The sequence below is a fragment of the Lepisosteus platostomus genome, chromosome 7 (genome assembly GCF_059453375.1).
Source record: "Lepisosteus platostomus isolate fLepPlt1 chromosome 7, fLepPlt1.hap1, whole genome shotgun sequence".
NCBI classification, from domain to species: domain Eukaryota; kingdom Metazoa; phylum Chordata; class Actinopteri; order Semionotiformes; family Lepisosteidae; genus Lepisosteus; species Lepisosteus platostomus.
Window position 1 is genome coordinate 33,550,516 of NC_142617.1, and position 23,273 is coordinate 33,573,788.

General features: G+C 41.3%; 2 protein-coding genes and 1 long non-coding RNA gene across 7 annotated transcripts in view; 2 read left to right on the top strand and 1 right to left on the bottom strand.

Moving 5' to 3' along the window:
• The window catches only part of LOC148658572 (CMRF35-like molecule 8), a 14,303-nt gene extending 8,137 nt beyond the window's left edge, over positions 1-6,166 (top strand). The window contains exons 5-7 of one of the 3 annotated variants that reach the window (XM_088639930.1): positions 1,419-1,502; positions 3,022-3,065; positions 3,887-6,166. In XM_088639930.1, the coding sequence (XP_088496056.1) occupies positions 1,419-1,502; positions 3,022-3,065; positions 3,887-3,949 (191 nt within the window). In that variant the 3' untranslated portion in view covers positions 3,950-6,166. Of the gene's footprint in view, positions 1-1,418; positions 1,503-3,021 lie in introns of all 3 variants that reach the window. The other 2 variants (XM_088639929.1, XM_088639931.1) reach the window with 2 other exon arrangements.
• A 143-nt stretch (positions 6,167-6,309) lies between these two features.
• On the bottom strand, positions 6,310-9,765 carry LOC148658573 (uncharacterized). The gene is made up of 2 exons (XR_015940103.1): positions 9,482-9,765; positions 6,310-7,727 (listed from the first exon to the last, which is right to left on the bottom strand). It is a non-coding gene; the product is annotated as an uncharacterized LOC148658573 (long non-coding RNA).
• On the top strand, positions 9,000-23,115 carry LOC148658574 (CMRF35-like molecule 5). 3 transcript variants are annotated; one of them, XM_088639934.1, is made up of 7 exons: positions 9,000-9,305; positions 11,849-12,199; positions 13,064-13,162; positions 14,842-14,895; positions 17,397-17,483; positions 17,993-18,036; positions 21,924-23,115. In XM_088639934.1, exons 1-7 carry the CDS (start codon positions 9,257-9,259, stop codon positions 22,056-22,058), a joined length of 819 nt encoding a protein of 272 aa, XP_088496060.1. In that variant the 5' UTR covers positions 9,000-9,256; the 3' UTR covers positions 22,059-23,115. The 3 variants fall into 3 exon arrangements, with proteins under 3 accessions (XP_088496060.1, XP_088496058.1, XP_088496059.1); XM_088639932.1 differs by lacking the exon at positions 21,924-23,115 and adding an exon at positions 18,725-20,062; XM_088639933.1 differs by lacking the exon at positions 21,924-23,115 and adding an exon at positions 19,347-20,062.
• Positions 23,116-23,273: the final 158 nt, after the last annotated feature.

Sequence of the window (23,273 nt, forward strand, 5' to 3'; positions counted from 1 at the left end):
AGTGCAATAATTGAATGCAAGGTTTAGAAATTGACTCAATGCCTCAATCCAAAGAAAAGTCTTGTTTCTCTACTCATACAGTTCTTCGGTTAAGACAAATCCTCCTGCTCTCAGTCTCAACAGTTCCTTAGGTCTGTGTTTCCTATTAGATCTATTGGGATGCCCCTGCAAATTCTTTTAAATATGTTGTCTTGTGATCTCTTCTATCCATTATTAAAGAGATTCAGTTCCTCTAATCTGGGCTGTTGAAATGCTGATCAGCAGCACAATAATTGAAATATATTTGAACGTTACGGAAGGCTTCTGGCTCAGTGTCGCAGCCAGTAGCAGCTCTCACAGTGAATGATTTCAGTCCTGTTGTCCAGGTGTGGCTTAAACTATAGACGGGCCAGGATTCTCCAAACAAAAGCACACAATTTCAAAATAGTTACAGATAGAGTTGCAAAAATAGAGAATATCAGAAATACAGTAGGCCAAGTGGGTTAGTCAATAAGTCAATTAAATAACCATGTAAAGATACTGTATGTCATGAGTGTACCCAAGTGGTTGGTATAATTGGAGGCACCTGAATTCTTTGTTCTCTGGCACAGCTTTGGTGAAAAGAGGAATAATTTAGGCACGCTGGGTTAAACAAATATTTTTTAATAATGACAATGCACACACTAAACAACACATAACATAAACATACAACATACAAGCTACACAATGTACAAACCTACAGACAGGGCATCTCAGAGGTCTATGTCCTGAACACACCTAGGAAAGCCCTAGACTGCTCCCGAGTGTTCAAATGCTCCATTACACCTGCGAAGGCCAAATTAATGTAAAGCTGCCTTCTAAACCAACAGAAAAACCTACTTTTAAATTTCTCTATAAATCAAGATGGAGAGAGGAGAGGCTATTTTTAACCAAGAGATTGTATAAACAGGAACCCGAGTTTAATAAAAACGTATGAATGGCAAGCTCTCTCAATGAGGTTCAAATACTGTATATAACTCCTTTCTGGTCTTTCTAGATGAACGTGACAAGGACCTCTTACCTGGCAGACGTTTTATTTTCTGTGTCCTCCCATCTCCTCTGTGCATTTCTGTCTGTTTTTCTTTTACCTGCTTTGGAGAGATTTTTTGCAGCGTCCTAGACTGTTGATGACTCTCTTCATCATTTACCTAGATCTTAATTAACTACTACCAAGGGTAAACCAAGGGTAATCTTTGATCACTGATTCTCAGCAAACTTTGAAGCTCCAGAGAACTGGAAATGTCTACACAGGCCAGGTGTTACACATTGTGTCTAGATTCCTCAAGACACTGCAAATGTCACCATAGCTGCAACCATACCAAATAAATAAAAACAAATAATCTCTTTTTATATATCTTATATATAAAATATATCTTATATAATATCTTGTTCTGTTGCAGGACAGGTTGTGTTTGGAGTAAGCCTTGCAGTGGTTTTGTGTGTCTTTGTGCTGGCAGCTGTCATTCTTTGGATCAAAAGGCCAGGTAAGAGACTTAACAAACCTAAAGAGCAGGAGATGGACCAGATCCTTCAGGGACACTGACCTCCTTCTCATTGAATGCAAACCTGCCTTCAGCCTGACTTCTTCCCTCTTAAACATTAGGACAGAAACTGAAAAAAAAAATATTTTGAACTGTGGAGGATGGAAAAATGAAACATTAGAATGTAATTTCAAAGTTGAATGAATATTTAATATTCTGTTGTGGTAGAAAATATCCGAATAATTATGAAAATATTTGAATATAAAATATTATATTTATGTATTTCATATTTACATTTTCCCCCAAAATTACGTTTGCTCATGCATTTGGTGTACAGCACCCGTAACCCTTAGACCTGTACAAGATAAGAAATAGTTGTTGCTCATTTGAAATATATTTGCTCTGTTTGAATCCAAACTAAGAATCAGCAACGTGAGAGAAGGAGTTCAATAGATCTGCCTTTATTGGATCTGCAGGAAGGGAGATTGTACAGTGACAAAGTCCGCCATCATATGAACAATCTCGAAAATCTGGTGCAGACACAGCTGCTTATGTACACCTTATGTGCATCACAAAGCTCTTCATTTTCCAAAAGACTGTTAATTCCAATAGATGTGTTTCCTATCCTTTATATCAGGAACCTAGTCAATTACATTCTGTACTCTACCTCCTGATTATACTCCTTTGTTTTTCCCTTCCTGTGGATCTCATGTGCTCCTTGTTAGTAAGTCAGTCCCTTGCTTGTTAGTGTCCTGAGCTTCTGCAAGTTCAAGGTTAGGTGCTCAGTCAGTACAGCCCAAGTCTTTCAACTCTGTATATGAAGTGCATTTCTGTTCAGACAGAAGGTGTCTTGTGTTTGTGGCGGAGGTTCCCAGCACCGGTACTCACGATTCAGATGCCAGGCTTTCTGTGTCTCCTCAGTTACAAACAACTCTTCACCTGTGAGAAGGGTTCAACTGAACTAATTCTCTACAGTCTTCAGCTGCTGAGGACTTAAAAAGCCCAGAAAGCCAGCTGGGTTCTAGAAACTGAGAACTGGAATCCTGGTCTGGATCATTGTAGAAGAAACAGTGTTTCTTATATTTTGTATGATTTTGAACTGAACACCTTGAGTCAATTGCAACAAACTGAAAGCAGGGTACTATCTGGAGCTCAACCTATGGTTAGCACACAGCCCTGTGCTAAACTAGGGCGCTACCCGAAGACCAGCTGCAGCAAATGTGGCCTCTAAAATTGAGGGAGATCCTTCAGTTTGTTCTAATTAGAACAACAGCATTTCTGAGCCCTCAGCACTGAGCTCAACTGAGCACTAAGCACAAGTTCAGCTGTTCTCCAACTTTGTTCAGCATGTTTTTTTTGTTGCAATTGAGCTCAAAGCTGGAGATGCTCTCCAAATAGCACCATATCAACTAGTCCACAACTTAGTGTGCAGGTACATGCTAAATCCAAAAGGCCATTGAAATTAACCCCTTGTGACTAATATATCTTTCTGAATTATACAAGTACTCACTTTGATTCCTAGGTAAGAATTTGAGTTCTCTGGCTGGGAACACAGGCACAGCACAGGTAAGCTATGTCAACTGTGGAAAAATTGTTTTGTGGTCAATAAAATATCTGTGTTTCAGACTACAAAGACATTCGAAAGGAGTTCTGGAACAGGTCAAAGGTCCAAGTTCAAAGTTCTGTTTGGGGAAGCACCAATTTCACTTTTGTTATCCATGCTGGAGCCAGTAGTAGTGGTTTCCAGAAACAGAATATCGACGTCCACATCTTGTAATGAAGGCATCTCATTTTATGTCCTGACACTTCTGGAGAGTCCAAAGCCCTCAAACTCAAGCTAGTCAGCTTGCAGTCAGCGCAGGACATACTGGACATGTCTCAGGCTGCTCTCTACCTGACCCAGGTGTGTTTTTAGTGATCCTTGAGCCCCGGGTGAAGTTCCACGAGAAGCCAGCCATATTGATAACAAGCCCCCCAGTGAACATTACAACAGTGGACTCTATTGGAATCTAGGACTTTCTAGGACTTTCGCTCTTCATTGTGGTGACTTTTTAGCATCGGAAATGTGGATCGGTTATCCGCATATTTAGACACTGTTTTGGTGCTTCCATGCAATCCCAGCAATGTGATGAGCTGATCAATCAGTAGGTTATCAATACTTCTCGGTGCCTGGGTTGCCCAGTGGTGAAGATATCAGCTCTAGCTGTGACCTGCACCACAGCCCTGTTGGCGAGAAGTGCTGCCCACAAACTAACTGGCAGTGGCGTCAGTCTGACAGAGACCTTAAAAAAACTCTCCACAGCGCAGGTGCAAACTGAAATCTAGAACATGAGTACTGTGGCAGGTTGTGCTGTTGACCAATATTAATATTACTTTTTTCCCCACAGAGAGTACACAGTTTCATGGATCCACCCAGCTCCTTGTTTGCAGTTTACGCCAATATAAACTGACCAGTGTACTGGGGTCCTTCCACACAGCAGCTGTTGTACTGTAGTTCATAAAGGCTGTAGCTGCAAAACTATTATTCCTCTTAGAGTTTAGTGTTTAGTGAAATACTTTTTCAGGAATCTCTTACTGCTGCCTTGAATAGACAATCACCCTGGTACAGGTTATTTCTGCTGTACTCGCCTGAGGAATGTGATTGAGATGGGCCGCTCCAATAAGCAGCAAGTCCTCCCCACTAATAGCTGATGTGTGGTGAGCGTTCTGGCGCACTATGGCTGCTGTCACATCATCCAGGTGGGGCTGCACATTGGTGGTGGTGGAGGGGAGTCCCCATTACCTGTAAAGCGCTTTGAGTGGAGTGTCCAGAAAAAAAGCACTACATAAATGTAAGCAATTATTATTATTAATTAAGTGCGATTATTGGACTTGAAAGGTAAAGCACAACTGGCTTGCTCTCTCTCAGTCGAACCCTGGCACTCGGACGAGATAATCAACCTCCTGACTGCGGCCACTCTGTCTGAGCTTCTTAAACGTCAGTTTAAGAACCACCAGGATGAGAGTGTGACTTGAGGATCTATTCTCTCTCTCTCTCCATGGGGTTATCAACTCTCCATGGAACAGCCTGGCCAGTGTGTTGCTTTAGATTAATTCATTGTTCATGTTAGAAGTCTCAAGAATTAATAAACTATTATTGATAAAGTTCAGCTCATGCCCATATGTCCATATTTACTAGTTTTCAAGAAGACCAGTAACTGATATTACTTAATAATAGGAGATCTATTTAAATTACAAGTGTTGCAGTTAATGTGTTTGAGCCTGATGTTATTAATATATTTGCAGTCTCTAAGTGAATCATCAGTCATGTGTGTCAAGGCTCATTCACTCACATTATTACTCCTGCTGCTTTGCTGCGCATGTTTAACAAGCTGGCACTCAGCTGCTATATCCTGACTTGAGGATCTTACAAGACATTATGAAAGACCTTTTAACTGGCTTACACACATACTGTACCCACAACATACAAAAGGTCCCACCCTCCCACTCTTTTCTCTTGGTTGTTCAGATGCCTGATCCAAAACAACAAGTCAGAAATGATTTACTCTATATGCTCTTCTCCTCTGTTTTTAAGCAATACAACTGCTTCTGCTAAAGTCTCAAAAGTAACTCGCCTTCTGCTCTACAGCTGTCCTTTTTCGTTCGTTAGAAAATAGAGATCAGCTTAGAATATCCATGTGAGTCCTTCCCTCTAACACTCACGGATTCTATAAAGGTAAAGGATTTAAGGTTGGAATTAAGAGGACATGGGCTCTCTCTTGTGGCTTCTGGTGAAAGTAGCGGTCCACCTCGTCGCAACATTGTTCTGTTAATAAGTTGTGTATTGTTTATTTTGAATCACTGTGCAGATGCTGGTTTTTAAATTCTCTAATTGAGTCCTATCAGTAATAAACATACTCTCACATTCCACTGTTCTGAGTTCTGATTGTTCTAATAAATCCAAACCATCACATCGCTAAGAGACCCACTGGGCTGTCTTTGGCTATACCTTTGGGGATTTTCCTAATCTTTTCTTTTTTTGTTCTCATGAGATGTGTTTTTTTTCCTATTTCTCAGCAGGAGACACTAATTTAACCTGAGAGTACACCTTGTCACTCTCCTTTCTTTTGACTGATTACAGAACAGAAGTGTTTTTTGTAACCAGATGATATTGGGGTGCCGTATAAATGGCTGACCTTGCGCTCTGACCCCAGGCTACTCTCCCTTTCTGTGTGTGTCATGGAGAGCAAGTTGGGGTATTTGAAAAAGATAAATTCCTAATACCAGAAATTGTATATGGCCAATAAAGTGATCTGATCTTATCTTATCTCTTATATTGCACCATTTTTACATTTGCATTGTGATGCTGTGATTAAAATAAAAAGTACCAGTGTGGTGCAAAGACAATCAAAATAGTTAGAGGTATGAGGCATCATATCCTCTTTCTATTTAACATGATACATTTCATCATTACATTTATAATTAACCACTGGACCATCTGTTCATATCAGTTGGGCACTTACAGTAAATACCTATAGGAATCAATAACACACTTAAGTGTTTTGAATAAGGTGTCTTTTTGTATAATGTGGAAAATGGATTAATTAAGTTTTTGTCATGTTGGATTTGAATACACCTGTCAAAATACTGTGTTTGATACCTTTTCAAAATAAAAGAAAATGAAACAATGTTTTGCTGTAACTGTATCTCTTGATAGTTTCTGCTCATATTCTAAGGCGCCACACCAGGGATTTGGCTCCTTCATGCTAATGAAACCATCTACAGGAGCTTAACTGGGCTGCAGATAGAAAAATAAAAAACATAGACTCAATGAAAGCACAAACATCACTCTTTATTTTCTGCTGGTATTGGCTTTGCCATGACTTCATAACATAAATGATTTGGCACTATCAGTATAAGTATAACATTTAAAAAAGAAATAAATAAAAAGGCTTTTATTTTTTTAAGTTAGTAGTGTTTTGCATGGTAGATGCCAGTTCACTGCTGGGAGTGCACGCACGCACACACACAGACAGACACACAAAGTTAGTCCTCAACCTGCCTCACTTTGGATGTGGAAGAAGACCTGAGCACTGAAAAATCCCATGACCACGGGAGAACATGCACATTCTTCATAAAATGCAAAGAGGTTTATACAGCAAATTCACACAGGAAAGCTCATTCTAAATCAGGACTTATTTTTCCCTCTACAAACATTTCTTTGTAATTGACCACAATATTCTTAAGAAGCCATTTCACCTTGTCTACAGACAAAAGGAAGTATATAAATAAAAGCTGTGAAATTTAGCTAGACATTCTGCATTCCTAGCATTAGCATCAAAACATCAACTAATATACTTCCAATTGTTCTTTCATACTGTTGCTAGGTAAAAGGCATTTTTCAAAGCCAACTTGTCACTATCTTATACACTTTAAAAAAGGTAAATGCTCAAATTCTTCCTTGTTTTGTTTCAACCTCCTTTATATTTAAAATAAGTTCATAAACAATGGATGATCTGTAGCAGGAAGACAGCAACCCAGTTTGCTCATGCTGTTTTAGAAGCAACACTTGGAGTAATGGGACTTTTGCTCCTGGTGGCCATTTTCATTCTTGTGAGACAGAGACGGAGGATGCCACACGTTCCCTGGGTAAGTCTCCTCCAGCTGGCCCAGCGGTGAAGCTCAGCAGAGCACTGCTGCCCAGGGCCGGCCTGTGCTGGACAGAGCTGCAGCAGAGCTGCTCTCTCCAGACTCAGTAGCCTGTGACTGACCCCTCCTCTGTGACTGTGAGCTGCTGCAGTGAAGCTGTTACTGGACTGACAGGACACCTGCTGGGATCAGGTGAGCTGAGAACTGTGAGTCAACATGTTGATTTACATCTAGGAGCCCCACAGGTGTAGAGGCAGAGGAGGTGCTGGGATAGGATGGATAGGATCACAACACAAAGACATGGATTTCTGCCATTTTACAGTACAGAGAATGACAACTGCTACAGTCCACAGGTGAAAGAGACTTTTGAGTTAACTCTTGAGCAGCTTTAAAGGTTAAGATGAGGGCTTTGAGAATGGATCTCTGTAGTCTTCAATTAAAGCCTTTTGTGACAATTCGCCAGTTGTGACTGAGAAGTTGCGTCTTGCTTATTCAGCTTTACAGTTCTCGTAGGTGCGGTTCCTCTTCCTACCAGCAGAGGTAACTCCAGCATCCATCTCGTCCCTGCCTGTCTTAGCCCACTTCCAAAATCCCAATGCACTTGAAGTTTTAAAAACAGATTTCATTATACTTTTACAATGGTCCTTGCCATTAGAAGCATCAGTTTTACTTGTAAAGTCTGTCGTGTCTAGAGAATTGTACTGAACTCTCCCTCTGCCACCACAGGCGGAAGACCTCAGTCTGGTCAATGACCACTAGGGGGCGACAGCGCTCCACTGAGATCAGTGACTGACGGCCGGCGCTGCCCCGGGTCTCCAGTGACCACATGAGCGGAGTCCAGCCGGTGGCACAGTTTCGCACTCGGCAGCTCGAATCACCAGCCAGTCCACCTGATACCATCCCGCACACATTAAGAAAGAAAGGCTCTTAAACACCACGGACATGCGGATCAGGTGCCACCCATGGAGACGAATTGAAGGAGTGAATGAAATGTGCTTACGAGAAACAAAACCTATACCTACAATACCGGAGTATTTTTGCTAAGGCATCTTTAAAATTGCCGATAACTTGAAAACTAAAGTCACCACATTCCGACAAAATGGTTTTCCAAGTTACCTCAAGTTAAAACCTAACCCATATTTGAAATGGAAACAACTGATACCCGTTTCGGCTTTCGCCACGTTGAAAATCGAACTGTGGCGAGCAAGCGATCTGTGTAAAAGTCGTTGCAATTGGCAGCATTAGAAGAACAAAGGGTTGCTAAAGGGGAAAACACAGTACGTAAAAATGCCAGAAAAGGATTCGACTCATACATAATTGTAAATTGAATTACGGGCGATATGTTTGGGGGTCTCCATTGGTTTCAGTGATTGTCAGGGTGAAGGAGTCAGAAAACAGGGACGTGTAGGCGACACAGTAGAGCTATGGTAATACACTCACCCTCATTCCTCATTGGATGTGGAAATGTAAAAAAGACATTATCCAACTTTAACCACTGAGAATTTTAATATTCCTATAAACCCGGGGTTCTCATCTCCAGTCCGGTTTTCATCGTTTCCTTAATTAGAAGAGCGATTTTCTAGACACCACCCAAAGCGCCAGCATGCTGTGCGCCAGTTCTTATTCTCATTAGAAATGTACAACATAAACTGTATGTGTGCAAAAATGTGCAATCTCAATGCCCCCAGTTTTCGTAAACAAGGTTAGAGTATAAAAATATAATTATCAATAAATATAATTATTTATTCTTCCTTCAGACCCATTGCTGCGCACAAGCAGAATTTTCCAAAACTTTTTTTTTTTTGTTTCAGAGGAACATTGGCTCTGTGTTTTTAATGGTGGTTGTTCAAGACATAATCTAACAAAACGGGTTACGAGACATAAATTAATAATCTTGAAACCTAAAACATGATTTAGTTCCTCTTGAGTTCAAAGAAGTGAAAACATTATTGGGTGGGCTGATCTAAGCATGGCGAGGTACAGATTGCATACAGTATGTTCGTTTCTCTAATTCATCTCGGTGCGGCAATTATGCCACAGCTCAATTTATAAAAAGCTGCAGCGTCACTTGCTTTCACAAAGGAAGAAGTCTGACTGGGACGAGACTCGGTGGAAATGTAAGATTTCAAATGCAGTGGGAAATGAGGGCTACGGTTTCTACGGTCTGTCTCCTGACAGGTGAGAGGGTTTGTTTCTTTGGTTTTATTTTTTAAGGTTTATTTTTCCGCTATATCGTCACCGACCCCTCCGCAAGAGCTCAAAGTAAATGGCAGAAGTGTCTAACCGAGGCACCAAAACACTTTCTTAATGTGAGCATCGGTAAGGTCAAGGTCAGTAGGAGCTGGAGCGCTCACCTGGTTAAATTCCAGTCTTGCTTCAGTTGGTGAAGGAGTGTCTTACTCTTCTGCCTGATCTGCTGTGTGTCACCCAGGTAGGCGCTGCTCTTCAATTGTGCAAAGAGTGTCATATTTTATATACAGTACATTTGTAAAACAATCCTTTTCCTATTTTAATACACAAACAATAGTGTAAACTTTTTTTTAGCTAGTACAGTCTCAATGCCATTCTGTTGTAAAACAACACCCTTCTAAAATTATTTTACAGACCTCAGTCTGTAATAACCTTGAATACTTAATGCAAAACTCAAAACGTTAATTTAAGATCTTCAAAAACAGGATGAGCTTCAAATGAACAACTACTGTAACTCTTCTAACTCATTGTCAAGAAGAGAAGTGCCATGTCTGTGTCCTTGTTCCACGTGCTGCTCTCTCCTGCCACTGTAGATCTGCGCCCCTGTTCCTCCACTCTGATGCCCCAGCGCCCCAGTCCAGGGGTTGTTAATGGGGCTCCTTCAAGAAGCTCCTGCTCCAGACCTGGTGAAAGAGTTTAACTGTGAAATCAAGTAGTTTGTGCAACAGACTAAAAGATTTAAAAACTAAAAAGATCCTCATTTCATGGTGTGGCGAGAAATGTTTTTTTACTTGTTCACACCTTCATAAAGACGCAAGCAATTTCGGCTGAAAGCGAAAAAGAAGATCGAGCACCTGACCACCCAAAGCCCTTAGAGGTTATTTTACAGAAAGTACTCTTCAAAACCATGTCTGCTAGGTGACCTTTAGCCTGATCTGTGTGCGCAGTGAATTTCCTGAGCTCTGTATCTCTTCTGCCTCTTTTCACAGCCAACCTCTCAACCTGATTTGCATATTACTACTTACACTACTTTAAATACCCATTTATTTACTGTATCTGTTTATCTACTCTTTACATTGTTTAATTTTTACTTATATACCAATACTACCTCAATAGCTGCTAATGATTCTCAATACCCCCTCGTGTGTGTTCTTCTGTGTTGTACTGTGACATTATGCTCATTGTTTCTAGTGTATTGTGCACCTTGGGCCAGGAGAAACTATATTTAGTTCTCTTTATTAGCCATATACAATTTCTTGTATTAGGAATTTGTCTTTTCGCATACCCCAGCTTGCTTTCCATGAGACACACAGACAGGGAGAGAAGCTTGGGGTCAGAGCACAGGGTCAGCCATTTACACAGCACCCCTTGAGAAGCTGGGGTTAAGGGCCTTGCTCAGGGGCCCAGCGGAGTAGGATTCCTCTGCCGGTCATTGAATCTGAACCGGCAACCTTCCAGCCACAGGCGCAGATCCTTAGCCACAGTGCCAGCACACTGTATAAGTGCAGAATGAACCGATGAACTGAACTGAACTGATGTGGGTTCGACGGGACAGTGCAGCTGCGGTCCAGCTGTAATATTCTGAATGCAGTTCAGAACCCACTCATGGGTGGATGATGGATCCTAAAATATAAACCACAATTCAGTTTTGTATAATTAAAATATGACACAGTACATGAACTCGTGAAAGAACTCAATAAAGCGTTAATACTGAAATATGATTCTTTTTTTCTAAACCAAGTTTTCATTTCAAACGTGCACATACTTCTGTATATGAGTGGTGGGCATCTCCAGTTCTTGAGTGCATGAAATCATCAGCAGCCTTTGTCTTCTCTGCCACTGCCTTGAACAGCTTGGGTCTAACAAGGGTATATTGTCTAGAAACGTGAGACAAAAACGTTTAGTTAAAAACGTTTAACTACAGTTAAACATAGAGAGTGGTACAGTTAAAATTAGATATTAAAGGGAATATTAGAATGAATGTTGATTCTATAAGAAGCATAATGGAAAAGAAATAAACTAGAGAAATGTATATATTCTTATTTTTACGGTATGTAGATGGCAGCACGTTCACCCAGTGGTTAGCATTGTCCTGGGTTCAGTTCTGGAGCTGGGGTGTTATCCCTGTGGAGTTTGTATGTTCTGCCAATACTTGTGTGCGTTTCTGAGTGCTCCGGTTTCCTCCTACAGTCCAAAAACATTCTTGTAGGTGAATTGGATTTTGAGAAAAAGTGGCCGAGGTGTGGGTTGTGCGTTTCAGTGTTTGTATAAGTTGGCCATGTGATGGACTGGCATCCTGTCCAGGGTGTATCCCGCCTTGCGCCTGTTGAATGCCAGGATACGCTCTGGCTGCCCCACGACCCTGTAGTGGAAGAAACAGTTCGAAGATGGCTGGATATTTTATATATCGGCTACTTGCTGTCCTCCTGGTCCTTTTGAATCTGAGTTGAACTCAGACAATCTGACTCTCTCCTGGGAGACTGTGGCTCTGGTCTGCTGTTGTCTTTTCCTGACACTTTCTTTCTCTGAAGTTCTAGGCTGTGTGATGTCAGCAGAGAGGAGAGTGAGTGGATCTGAAGGAGGAAGTGTAGAGATTGAGTGCAACTATCCAGATGGGTATCAGTACAAGGAGAAGTACTGGTGTCGGCATCCCTGTGGGAATAAGGACGTTCTCATTAAAACTGGCAAGACGGACACTGTGGTCTCTGTGGGGAGATTCTCTCTCTATGACAATGTCTCATTCAGGACCTTCACTGTGACCATGAGCAGACTGACCCTGCAGGACACTGGGGTGTATTACTGTGGACTGGAGCAATGGGGGACTGACAGACTCTCAGAAATACATCTGAGGGTCAGGAAACATACACAAGGTATAAATCAATGTAAGATTTTGCATTGTCTTTTAAATGACCAGTTTGTGATTTGATGTGTGGATTGAATGTAAAACCATATGAGGAATATGAATACACAGACCCACTGCTGTCTGTGATTCACAGCAATTATTGGTCCTCAGGCTCAGGATTTAAGGGGATCAAGAAATTCAAAATGTCATATCAGTTACTGCAGTATATTGAGAACTTTATTGTATATGTTATTAGCTTTTGAAACTTAGTTGTGCATAGTTTTAATATAAATATAATTGTCTTCCAGCATCACAGTACAGTATATCACAGTCAAAATGTCTTGCGGAACAAGTCAGATGACATCACTGCCTCATGGTTTCTGCAGGCAGTCCTTTCTTTTCAAAGACACCTAATTAGATGTTTGGATCCATTCTAAAGTAGGACTTTGATTCGGGAAGAAACAATAAGAATGATTTCAACAGTTTAGAGAAGCTACTGTAGTTGTTACACACTTCCGCAGTGAAACAGATGCTCTTGTTGAGATGTAGATCAGCATAAATTTGCTTCCTTTCATGTTTCAGAAAGCAGACAGTCTGCCTACTGTGTGGCTCTGTGGTAGTGAAGAGTCTTTATGTAGGCTGACCAGGGACAGTCAATGTGGGATTTCCATTCTGTGTTGCAGTTTAAATGCATTCACTCCAGTGTGTGCTTCTTCCTAACATGACACTGCTGAGTGTAACAGCACTCGAGACTTTCCTGTGTTTTAGAGCTCAGGGAAGGAGACAATGTTAATGTTTCTCAGGAAGGCCTTTCGTCATAAACTTGATTCAAAACGTCACTGAATTGTTCTGTGACTTGCATCCCGGCTCAGACCTCAATACTGATGTGTCTTTGTCTGTCCAGCAATGACCGTATCCACTTTGTCCACCTCCATGCCTGTGACTGTACTGATGGACATTACTAAGACAGCAGCCATGGACAGTTCCACCCAGTCAGCTGGAGGTGAGTGGAAAGAGGCGTCTGTGAGGATCTGCAGAAGAGAGGGGAGTTTGTCAGAGGTACAGGCCCACAGTTCCTTCTCTGTGTTGTGGGTGTATTGTACACCAGCCCAAGACACACTGTGGAGCTTTACTCTCATAAAACTCCTGTTGATCTTACTGTCTGGATCCAGTCCAGTAGAGAAGATAAAGTCTAGATTCAGCCTCAGAAATGAAAGAGAGAGAATCCAGATTTAAGACTTTACTGACAGACTCCACAAGGGCAGGGCTCTTTCTGGGGAAAAACAAACAGTCTGAGAAGCACAATACTTCAGCTGCAGGGAGGTATCAGCGAAAGCACAAAGGGGAAACAAGGAAGAGAGAGAGAATATCTGTCATGTTTAAAACTTTTCTGCCAGGCACAAGGAAGCAGGCAGACACTGCTAACCACATTTCTGTCAGCTCTACAAAGTGTACATCAATGTGTCTTCTGCTTCCTATGAATATTTTTATGCATTTTTTATTTTGTTGCACATTCTTATGTAGAAGCAAAAAGACAAAAATTGACAGCTGTTCCTTTAACACTGATTTGTAACTGGCAAACAGTAAATTCACCCCCTTCAGGGAACCTTAAACTCTCCAGACTTCTTCACTACACTCCCTTACCTAATGTCTAGGAAAGTCCCTTTTCAGGCCATTAAGGCCCATGGGGGAATGGGCCATCTGACACTAGAGGTGGAGGTGATGTGGTTAGCATCACGCTCCGGCTGGCCTGTTACCCCCAAAAGGATTAATCCCTGGTACTCATTTGGAAAGCAGGTTGAGTGGATCTGGGAGCCATCTGGAAGGAATTAGAGCAAGCTACATCACTTGCCCCTACCTGGGATTGAACGCGGGACCTTTCACCCAAGAGCTAGACGCCCTTACTGTCTGAGCTACCACAGCTCCACCTAATGTCTAGACTCTGTCTATATTGTTACAACAAAATGCAGGATTGCTCTGGAAAAGTAGACAAAAACTGTTTCATCCCAGCTGGACAGAAATACTGATTTTCTTTTTTCTTCTCTGCCATCTTGAGTGACAGCACTGGGTTTTCTGCCTGAAATGGACACAGGGAGTGTGTGATTGTACACCTCAGCTCGACTCCTACAGCTCACCCTGAGGAACACTTTCTCACCCCAAAAGTAACCTGGAATAGTCACATCTGTCCTGTCACGTGCTGAGACTCACATGAGGGTTCTCGCATCACAATGTGAACTTTCATAGCATGAGAGCCTTCAACAAGTGGCTTAATCTAATTTAAATTAGTGCAACGACTTGGTTAGCACAGATGCCTTATGGCATCTTAACATCTTGCTAGTGATGTGTCATTTGATCTGACATCTGCAATCATGAGCCTGCTAGAACAGTTCTACAGAGGAGTGATACCAACAGAAGGAGTAATACCATGTTTTTGCCCCTTTGGTGAAAAACACAATTGTACCCTATGAAGTAGATCAATATTTGAAGTCATGTGTATTTTGGTTATTTCTGAAATCTAAGAACAGGGAATTCCTGTAACCTATGGAAACACTTTTTCAGAATAATGCATCCAAAGGAAATACACGTGTGCTGATGTGCAGCCGGATGTGAGTTTTAGTTCTGCTTACAACAGTTCCTGGGTCTTATTTCTGACATTGTCCAACTCTCCATCCTGTATTGCAGGCTCTAATGCCACATCACTTGTACCGGGGGACCAGATCAACCAGGACAGCAAAGGTACAGGACCACACCTGTCACACTGTGACCTGGGTTCATCTGGGAGTCATTGCTGCACTGAGACATGGAGTCAGTGCTCAATAAATCATCGCTCATTTAACCCTTTTCCTAGTTACAAATATCCATCCATTTTCTATCCAATTCAGTGTTGTAGGGGAGCAAGAGCCTATCCTGGCAAGCAATGGGTACAAGACAGGGTACACCCAGGACAGGACTCACACAGACAAACTCACACCAGGGCCAGTTTTCCCAGAAGCCGGTTAACCTTCCATTATGTCTTTGGATTGCGGGAGGAAACTAGAGCATCCAGAGGAATCCTATGCAGATATGGGAAGAACATACAAACTCCACACAGATAGCAGGAATTGAACCCAGGGTCCCACCAATGTGCTATTGAGTGGTCACTAAGCTCTATATATCAAAAAGCTTTTATTGTGTAAAAATGAAAATTAAGAACAGAAAAACAAATGAAGATAGACTTTGGCTCATTTCGTAAATAGCATTTACAGGTCAATTATCACATCTGTAATGAAGATATCAATTGGTTAAAGAAAGAACTACTCATACTCATCAATGGCAGGCTGGGTCACCATAATTTCTAAGGATCCTTCACTTTTACTTAGAGCTAGTATACTTACTCATATAGTTGAATCAGGTTAAAGATCTTTTGGACAATAGCAGCTGAAGGTAAATGCTGCCACTTACAACAAACACTTGATTACCACTTCCTGGAAACAGAGTATTCAGTTGTTTTCAAGGGTCCCTCTGACAGCGGAAATAAAGCTTGCATTTAACACTCCTGGGTGTATCTGTTAGTAAAGTTCATACATCCACCTACTCAGCAGCCGTATCACCCTGCAACGCAACTCACACTGAAACTAATGAAGCATGGCAAGTGCAGCCTTCAGAGCAAAGATTAAAAACACAGCAGAAAAAAGGAAGTGTTAGGAGGAACTGTTAATTACATCAGGTCCCAAGGCATCATTCCACATCGCTGAGGGTACCTGACTGGCACTATATTTAATAGTAATCAGTGTCATTAGTTCTGCATCTCCAGTGTCTTGAGAGTGATGGTATGAATAATTTTTCTTCCAGCCAGTACCACCTGTATCAGCCAGAAACACCAACAATCTCTCCATGTATCATCAAGCCAGCAGCCATAACACTCTGCAACTCACAACTGGCAGCCCACTGAAGCTCAGCAGGTGTGAGCCTGGCCAGTACCTGGATGGGAGACCTCCTGGGAAAAACTAAGGTTGCTGCTGGAAGAGGCATTAGTGGGGGCAGCGGGGGGCACTCACCCTGCGGTCTATGTGGGTCCTAATGCCCCAGTATAGTGACGGGGACACTGTACTGTAGAGAGGTGTTGTCCTTCGGAAGAGATGTAAAACTGAGGTCCTGACTCACTGTGGTCATTAAAAATCCCAGGGTGTTTCTTGAAAAGAGTAGGGGTGTAATCCCAGCGTCCTGGCCAAATTTCCCCCTGGCCTTTACCAGTCATGGCCTAATAATCCCCATCTCTGAACTGGCTTCATCACTCTGTTTTCCTCCCCACTGATAGCTTATGTGTGGTGAGTGTACTGGTGCACCATGGCTGCCGTTGCATCATCCAGGTGGGGCTGCACACTGGTGGTGGAGGGGAGTCCCCATTACCTATAAAGCGCTTTGAGTGAATTGCCCAGAAAAGTGCAATATAAGTGTAAGCAGTATAAGTGCTTATATATATATATATGTGTGTGTGTATTATATTGTTATATTATATAATAAATGAATATATAATTTATATTACTTAATATATTATTATTACTCGTTGTGTGATTACCCTAAGGCTAGGATTGGCTCACAATGGGAACAGTGTGACTAAAGACAACAAAAAAAAATCAGTAACCCATAAAAAAAAATCCATTCAGGTTAAATATGCCCACAGTGAACGTTCTCAGATCCTCTCATCCAAGAGTGACACTTCTGTGGTAAATCTGACACCTGGAGACAGAGAAATATAACGGCAACAGCATAATTCTTAATCATGCACTCTTTAAAATGCAGTATTTGAATGCAAGGTTTAGAAAATGACTCAATGCAAATAAATGTCTTGTTCCATACTCCCACAATGCTTTGTGTAAAGACAAATACTCCTGCTCTCAATATATCATTAGGTCTGTGTTTCCTATTGGATCTGTTGAGATGCTCCTGCAAGTATATTTTAGGACTTTTAAATATTTTGTCTTGTGATCTCTTCTGTCCATGACTAAAGAGATTCAGTTCCTCTAATCTGGGTTGTTGAAATGCTGCCCATCAGTACGAGGAGTGAAATATATTCGAACCTTACGGAATGCTGCTGACTCAGTGTCTCAGCCAGTAGCAGCGCTCGCAGTGAGTGGTTTCAGTCCTGTTGTCCAGGTGTGGCTTAAGCTATACCAGTGCCAGGATTCTCGAAACAGCAGCAAACAATTTAAAAATACCAAATAAATAAACAAAATCCCTTTCTTGTACTATTACAGGACAGTTTATTGTGTTGGGAGTAAGCCTTGCGGTGGTTGTGTGCATCTTTGTGCTGGCAGCTGTTGTTCTCTGCATCAGAAGGCCAGGTAAGAAACTTAACAAACCTAAAGAGCAGGAGATGGACCAGATCCTTCAGAGACGCTGACCTCCATCTCATTGAATGCAAACCTGCCTTCAGCCTGACTTCCATCTGTCGTGCCCTAAGAGTCTCCCTCTTAAACATTAGGACAGAGTTTGAAAAACTGCTGCTGGAAGAGGTGTTAGTGGGGCCAACAGGGGGCACTCACCCTGTGGTCCATGTGGGACCTAATGTCCTAATGTCCCAGTATAGTGACACTAGAAACAGTTCTTCACCTGTGAGAAGGGTTAAATTAAAAAGATTTTCTTCAGCCTTCAACTGCTGAGAACTTAAAACCAGCTGAATTCTCAAACCTGAGAACTGGAATGAGGAATTTCTGGCCTCGATCACTATAGAAGACACACAGCCTTGATAATATCTTGAATGATCTTGAATGTTGCGTGTTCAGTTAAACACTGTACACCCTTTGACCGATATATCATTCTAAATTATACCGGCTTTCACTTTGCTTTCTAGGAAAGACGTTGGCTCCTCTGGCTGAGAACAGAAGCAGAAAACAGGTAAACTAAGCAACAGCTAACCCAGACTCTTACTGTAACGCATGGGCTGTAGCAACAACGGTGGGGCTGAGATATTTTACTGACCAGGAAACAAATCTGTGTTCCAGATGATATTTGACAGTGGTTCTGGTCCAGGTTAAAGGTCAACATTTTAAGTTCAAATTGGAAAAGCAGCAACTTCACTTTTGCTATCCCTGCTGAAGCCAGTAGCAGGGCTTACAGAAACATTATCCACTTCCACATCTTGCATTGAAGGCATCTCATTTTCAATGTGCCTGACAAGTTTGTAGAAACCACAGCACTATAACTCAAGCTGTTACATTACACTCAGTGGAGGACGCGATGAGCATGCCTGAGGCTGCTGTCAGCCTGACACAGGGGTGTTTTTAGCGATCCTAGAGCCCCAGGCGAATTTCAGTGAGGAGAGACCCATTTTGAAAACAAGCAAGCCAATGAAGTTTGCAATAATGGACTTCAATTTGAATCTTAGATGTACTCATCATATCTGTTGTGAATTTTTAGCAGAAGAAATGCGGATTTTTTCACTGCATGTTTAGACATGGTTTCAGTGCTCCCATGCAATCCCAGCAATGTGAGAGGTTGTGTGTGTGTGTGTGTGTGTGTGTGTTGGGGGGGGGGGGGGGTATGCTCTGCAGCTTGGTTCAGCCCTGGTTTTCTCTTTTATAAGGTTGGTGATCCCAGAGCTCGGAGTGCAGTTGCCAGCATGGATCCACACAGCTCTTTGTTTGCAGTTTACACCAATGTAAACTGACCAGTGTACTGGGGTCCTTCCGCACAGCAGCTGTTGAAGTCTAAATAAGCTGTAGCAGCAAAGCTTTTTATTCCTCTTAGAGTTTAGTGTTTAGTGATAAGCTTTTACTATTGCCTTGAATGGACAGTCACCCAAGCCACAGCCTCTCTCTGCGGATGCAAGCCTGTAGAACTGTGTCTGTGATGGGCCTCTCTAATAAGCAGCAAGTCCTGACTCCGACATACTCCACTCAAAGTGCTTTACAGGTAATGGGGACTCCCCTCCACAACCACCAATATGCAGCCCCACCTGGATGATGTAATGGTAGCCATAGTGCTCACAGTATTCTCTATACACAGAACAGAGTGATGAAACCAGTTCATAGATGGGGATTATAAGGAAGCCATGATCGGTAAAGGCAGATTGGAATTTTGGGCAGGAGGTCTCCCATCCAGGTACTGACCAGGCTCACATCTACTGAGTGGCAAGGTGATACGGCTGCTGGCCTGTGTCAGCACTGACGACCTGTCTTTCCACCCCATACATCAGTGTGCATCAGCGCCACAGGTAGCATGGAGGGTCATTCAGCTTCTCTGGACAAGGACAGGTATCGGAGATCCAGGATGTCAGCACTGAACCGTCCCCCTCACAGCAGCAGGAACACAGACAAGACACTGAATCCATCTTGTCTCCAGACGATATCAGCCGGACAGCCATTTCTCCCATTCCCGGCTACAAGATTGGATGGCGCCATTTTGAACTCGTCTGGGAGTTTACACTGCAGTACCAACACAGTGGGCACTGATTTGGTCAGGGGCAGTGTTACTCACCTATAAGGTTCTGCATGGCTTGGCACCTCAGTACCTGTCTGAACTATTATCACCCTACTCCCCACCTCGCAACCTTCGCTCTTTTAATTCTGGTCTCCTAACTGTCCCCCAAGCCCATCTACATTCTATGGGTGACAGGGCCTTCTCCTCTTATGCCCCCACTCTCTGGAACCATCTTCCCAAGGACATCAGAGAGTCACCTTCTCTAACCTCCTTCAAATCCAAATTCAAAACCTTCTTGTTTAGAAGAGCCTTTACTTAACTGGTTCCATTCTTTACCCCTCTGCTCCTGCTATACTAAGTACCACCATCCACGGTCTCCTCTGTGTATGGTAATTGTGTTTTATCTTGTGTATTCTTCTCATTTATTGTTGTTGCATTCTGTAAAGCACTTTGAGAAGCCACCCTTTAAAGGGGCTATATAAAATAAAGTTTATTATTATTATTATTATTATTATTATTATTATTATTATTATTATTATTATTATTATTATTCCTGGTAACTCAGCATTGCTGAAAAGAAATGGGCCTGCCCTTGTGCTGGGCAGACCAAAGCAGTGATTGGGCCTTTCTCAAGGGTACTGTTCATGGAGCCTGGTTAAGCATAAAACCATTGACTGGGATGAACCCTCAGGAAAAGAAACTGCACTGAAAATGGGTTCTGATTTGTGCTTAATGGTGATTCTGTTGATTTCCTAATGTGAGTTAAGTTTGGTGGTGTTTTAACACTTATTTTATTATGTTATTTAGCCGTATTTGTTGTAGTGTAAAGGAACAAGTAATAAGTTTATTCCATGGTGAAAAAAAAGAAGAAAGAAAACAACATTTCGGAGCCTTCTTCAGGTGTGAGGGTGTGAGGTGTGAGGTGTAGTGTGATGCACTACAGTTTTGTTATTGTTGTTTTGTTTCATTTTACACATATTGGGACTGTTTGATTTTTTCTTCTTTTTATGTCCTTTTGACGTTTGTTTTCTTGCTTCATGTCCTTAGCTATAGTTTATGTTGCCCCATTATTGTTAATCTTTAGTTAAGGCCATGGCTAAGGGTTGTTTGCTTTTCTTACTAGTTTATTTTAGTTTTAAAACATGTTATGTTTATAATGTCTTTGTTTTAGAATTATATACTGTTTACACAGAGCAGTAATGTTGAAGTTAATCAGTGTTTTAGAACAGAGCCTACTCAGTGGAGACAATGGACAAACAAATATTCCCAGCATTGTTTAAGGAAAAGGCAACTTGATTGTTTTGCTTTGGTCAGAGTTTCAATTGTCTTCATTGTTTTATGTGTTGGTTACTTGAAACAAACAATGTCACTTTGAAGTAGGGAGAAAGTAACATTTTCTCATATTATATTATGTTTTGACAATATTTGCACCTTTGTTGCAACTTAAGAGTTCTGTAAAGTTTAAACGTGAATTTCAGTGGTTCTTAGTGAAGAGCTTATGTCAATTAGGGAAGTGTTTTTTTTATTTAATAGTAATAGGAATCCCGATTAGAGAGAATCAAACTCTAACTTACAAACTATTTCAAACTCCAGGCCTGCATAGTGCGCTGATTCAGCCCTCAGTAAAAGAATGCCCATTGTTTTAAATACAAAGAACTGAACAATACGGCTTAAGAAAGTACCGGAATGGGTCTGTTCTGTCTGACTGATCTGTGAAGGCACCTTCTCTGAACAGCTCTGTGGAGCCCTGCTCTGGAGAAGTGGCTGTCTTGAGCCAAACGAACCATATTTGTCACATGTTTCTACACCAGGACAGTAATCCACCGATAGGAGAAGTCAATACTGAAAATTCCAGTTCAGTACTGTATTCATATTCATACTGAATTCAATACTGAAAAATCAACAAAAGTGCTATATAAGTGTAAGGAATTATTATATTTATAATAATAAATATACATATTAATTATATAATAATAATAATATAGTTAATGTTATATTAATTGTGAAAATGTTTTATTAAAGTATTTTGTATTTAAGTAGTTCAAGTAGATAGCTGTGTCAGCATGTGTACATTGGTGTGCTAAATAAGCTAATTCAGTGGCACTGTGGCTAAGGATGTGTAGCTGGAAGGTTGCTGGTTCAAATCCCATGGCTGGCAGAGGAATCCTATGCCCTTGGGCCCATTATCCAGGGGCGCTGTGCTCAGACTCCAAGCTTCTCTCTCCCTGCCTGTGTGTCTCATGGAGAGCAAGCTGGGGTATGTGAAAATACAAATTTTGCATTCAAGGATTCCTAATGCAAGAAGTTGTATATAGCCCATAAAGTAATCTTATCTAACCTACCAGTATGTCTTTGGACTGAAGGGAGAAACTGGAGGAAACAAAACATTGGCAGAGAGCAACATGAACAACCTGATGTCCGAGTACCAGGATGCTACCATGGAAGAGGAGGGTGGGTTTGAGGAGGAGGAGGAGGAGGGAGACAAGGAAGTGGCATAAGTGATGTTCCAACTGGAGCTCTGGACATTCATTGACATGCTAAATATTTTTTTGTTGATCTGTGCCTCAATGTTTTGCTGTCATTTCTGCTGTCTGTTGCATTCTGTACAGAACGAAAAAAAAAAACATTTAGAAATATGAATGTGGTTAAACATACATAACACCAATGAAAATAAGTGATTCTACAGGAATTTTACATTTCACTGAGCATCTTCCAAATATCGTGGTCCGAGACATCCTCTATTATTGGTTAAACATCTTGTCCCATGATGTAGTGGAGGAGGTTCTTAGGAGCTGTAGGCCAGGACCACTGTGCACAAGGAAGACGGCTATCATTCTGCCAGTGAAGTTTTGGCAGTAGCTGAAAACGTTATAGCTGATATTAATTTGACATACCTGTAATATTTGAGAACCACTTCCACGAATAATCAATGGGCCTAAGCACTTTATTTTGAGGTATTACAACAACAATAACTGGCACTACATTACCTAGTGTACAAGGACAATATTTGTATGTTTTAGAATATTGTAAGACATAATATTCACAAAATAAATGTCTGTTTAAACATACCTATAGTAAATGAGATCTCATTTAATATTATGTCAAACTTTTATTGATAAATTGAAAATGTTTGTAATATCAATTTTCACACTTAATTTACTTACCTCAAATATCACACCTCAGGTAACAAATCTGTCTTCTTAAGTGGAGCTGCAGAAAAATCCCTCTTTGACCCTCCGGTGTCTATTCCATCTTCTGTATTATCAGATTCATCCGTAGATTTTGCCATCATAGTGTGAGCTGGGTCACTGGAGCATCCCTAAAATAACCATGTAGATGTCCCAGGTTTATTTCCCAGATGTCTCCAAGGTTAATTTTGAACCTTGACACTTTGTTACCCTGTGGTTGTGAGCCTGGTTTGAAAGAATTTCATCCATAGGGCCCAACTGTTCAGAATAGCTAACAGGAAGGAAAGATTGTAAATATGACATAGTTTTTGCTGCTTTTCAAAAACCATGTTCAGGAATAAATAAAGAATTAGATGCCATATATTGGTTGGAGGTTTCATTTCATGTTTTGGGCATATTAATTAGAACTAATTATAATAGTGGTCTGATTTGTTTTAATTTTTCATATGAATACTTCAGGAAAGTAATTCAATAGTAAATATCAAAGTGTCCTCCAAGTTTCCTTCTGTATAACTCCTTGAATGG

Coding starts and splice junctions, on each gene's coding strand:
- LOC148658574 (XM_088639934.1), top strand. CDS start 9,257: ATGCAGTGGGAAATGAGGGCTACGGTTTCTACGGTCTGTCTCCTGACA. Junction 12,200..13,063: donor TACACAAGGTATAAATCAAT/GTAAGATTTTGC, acceptor TTGTCTGTCCAG/CAATGACCGTATCCACTTTG. Junction 14,896..17,396: donor GATCAACCAGGACAGCAAAG/GTACAGGACCAC, acceptor GTACTATTACAG/GACAGTTTATTGTGTTGGGA.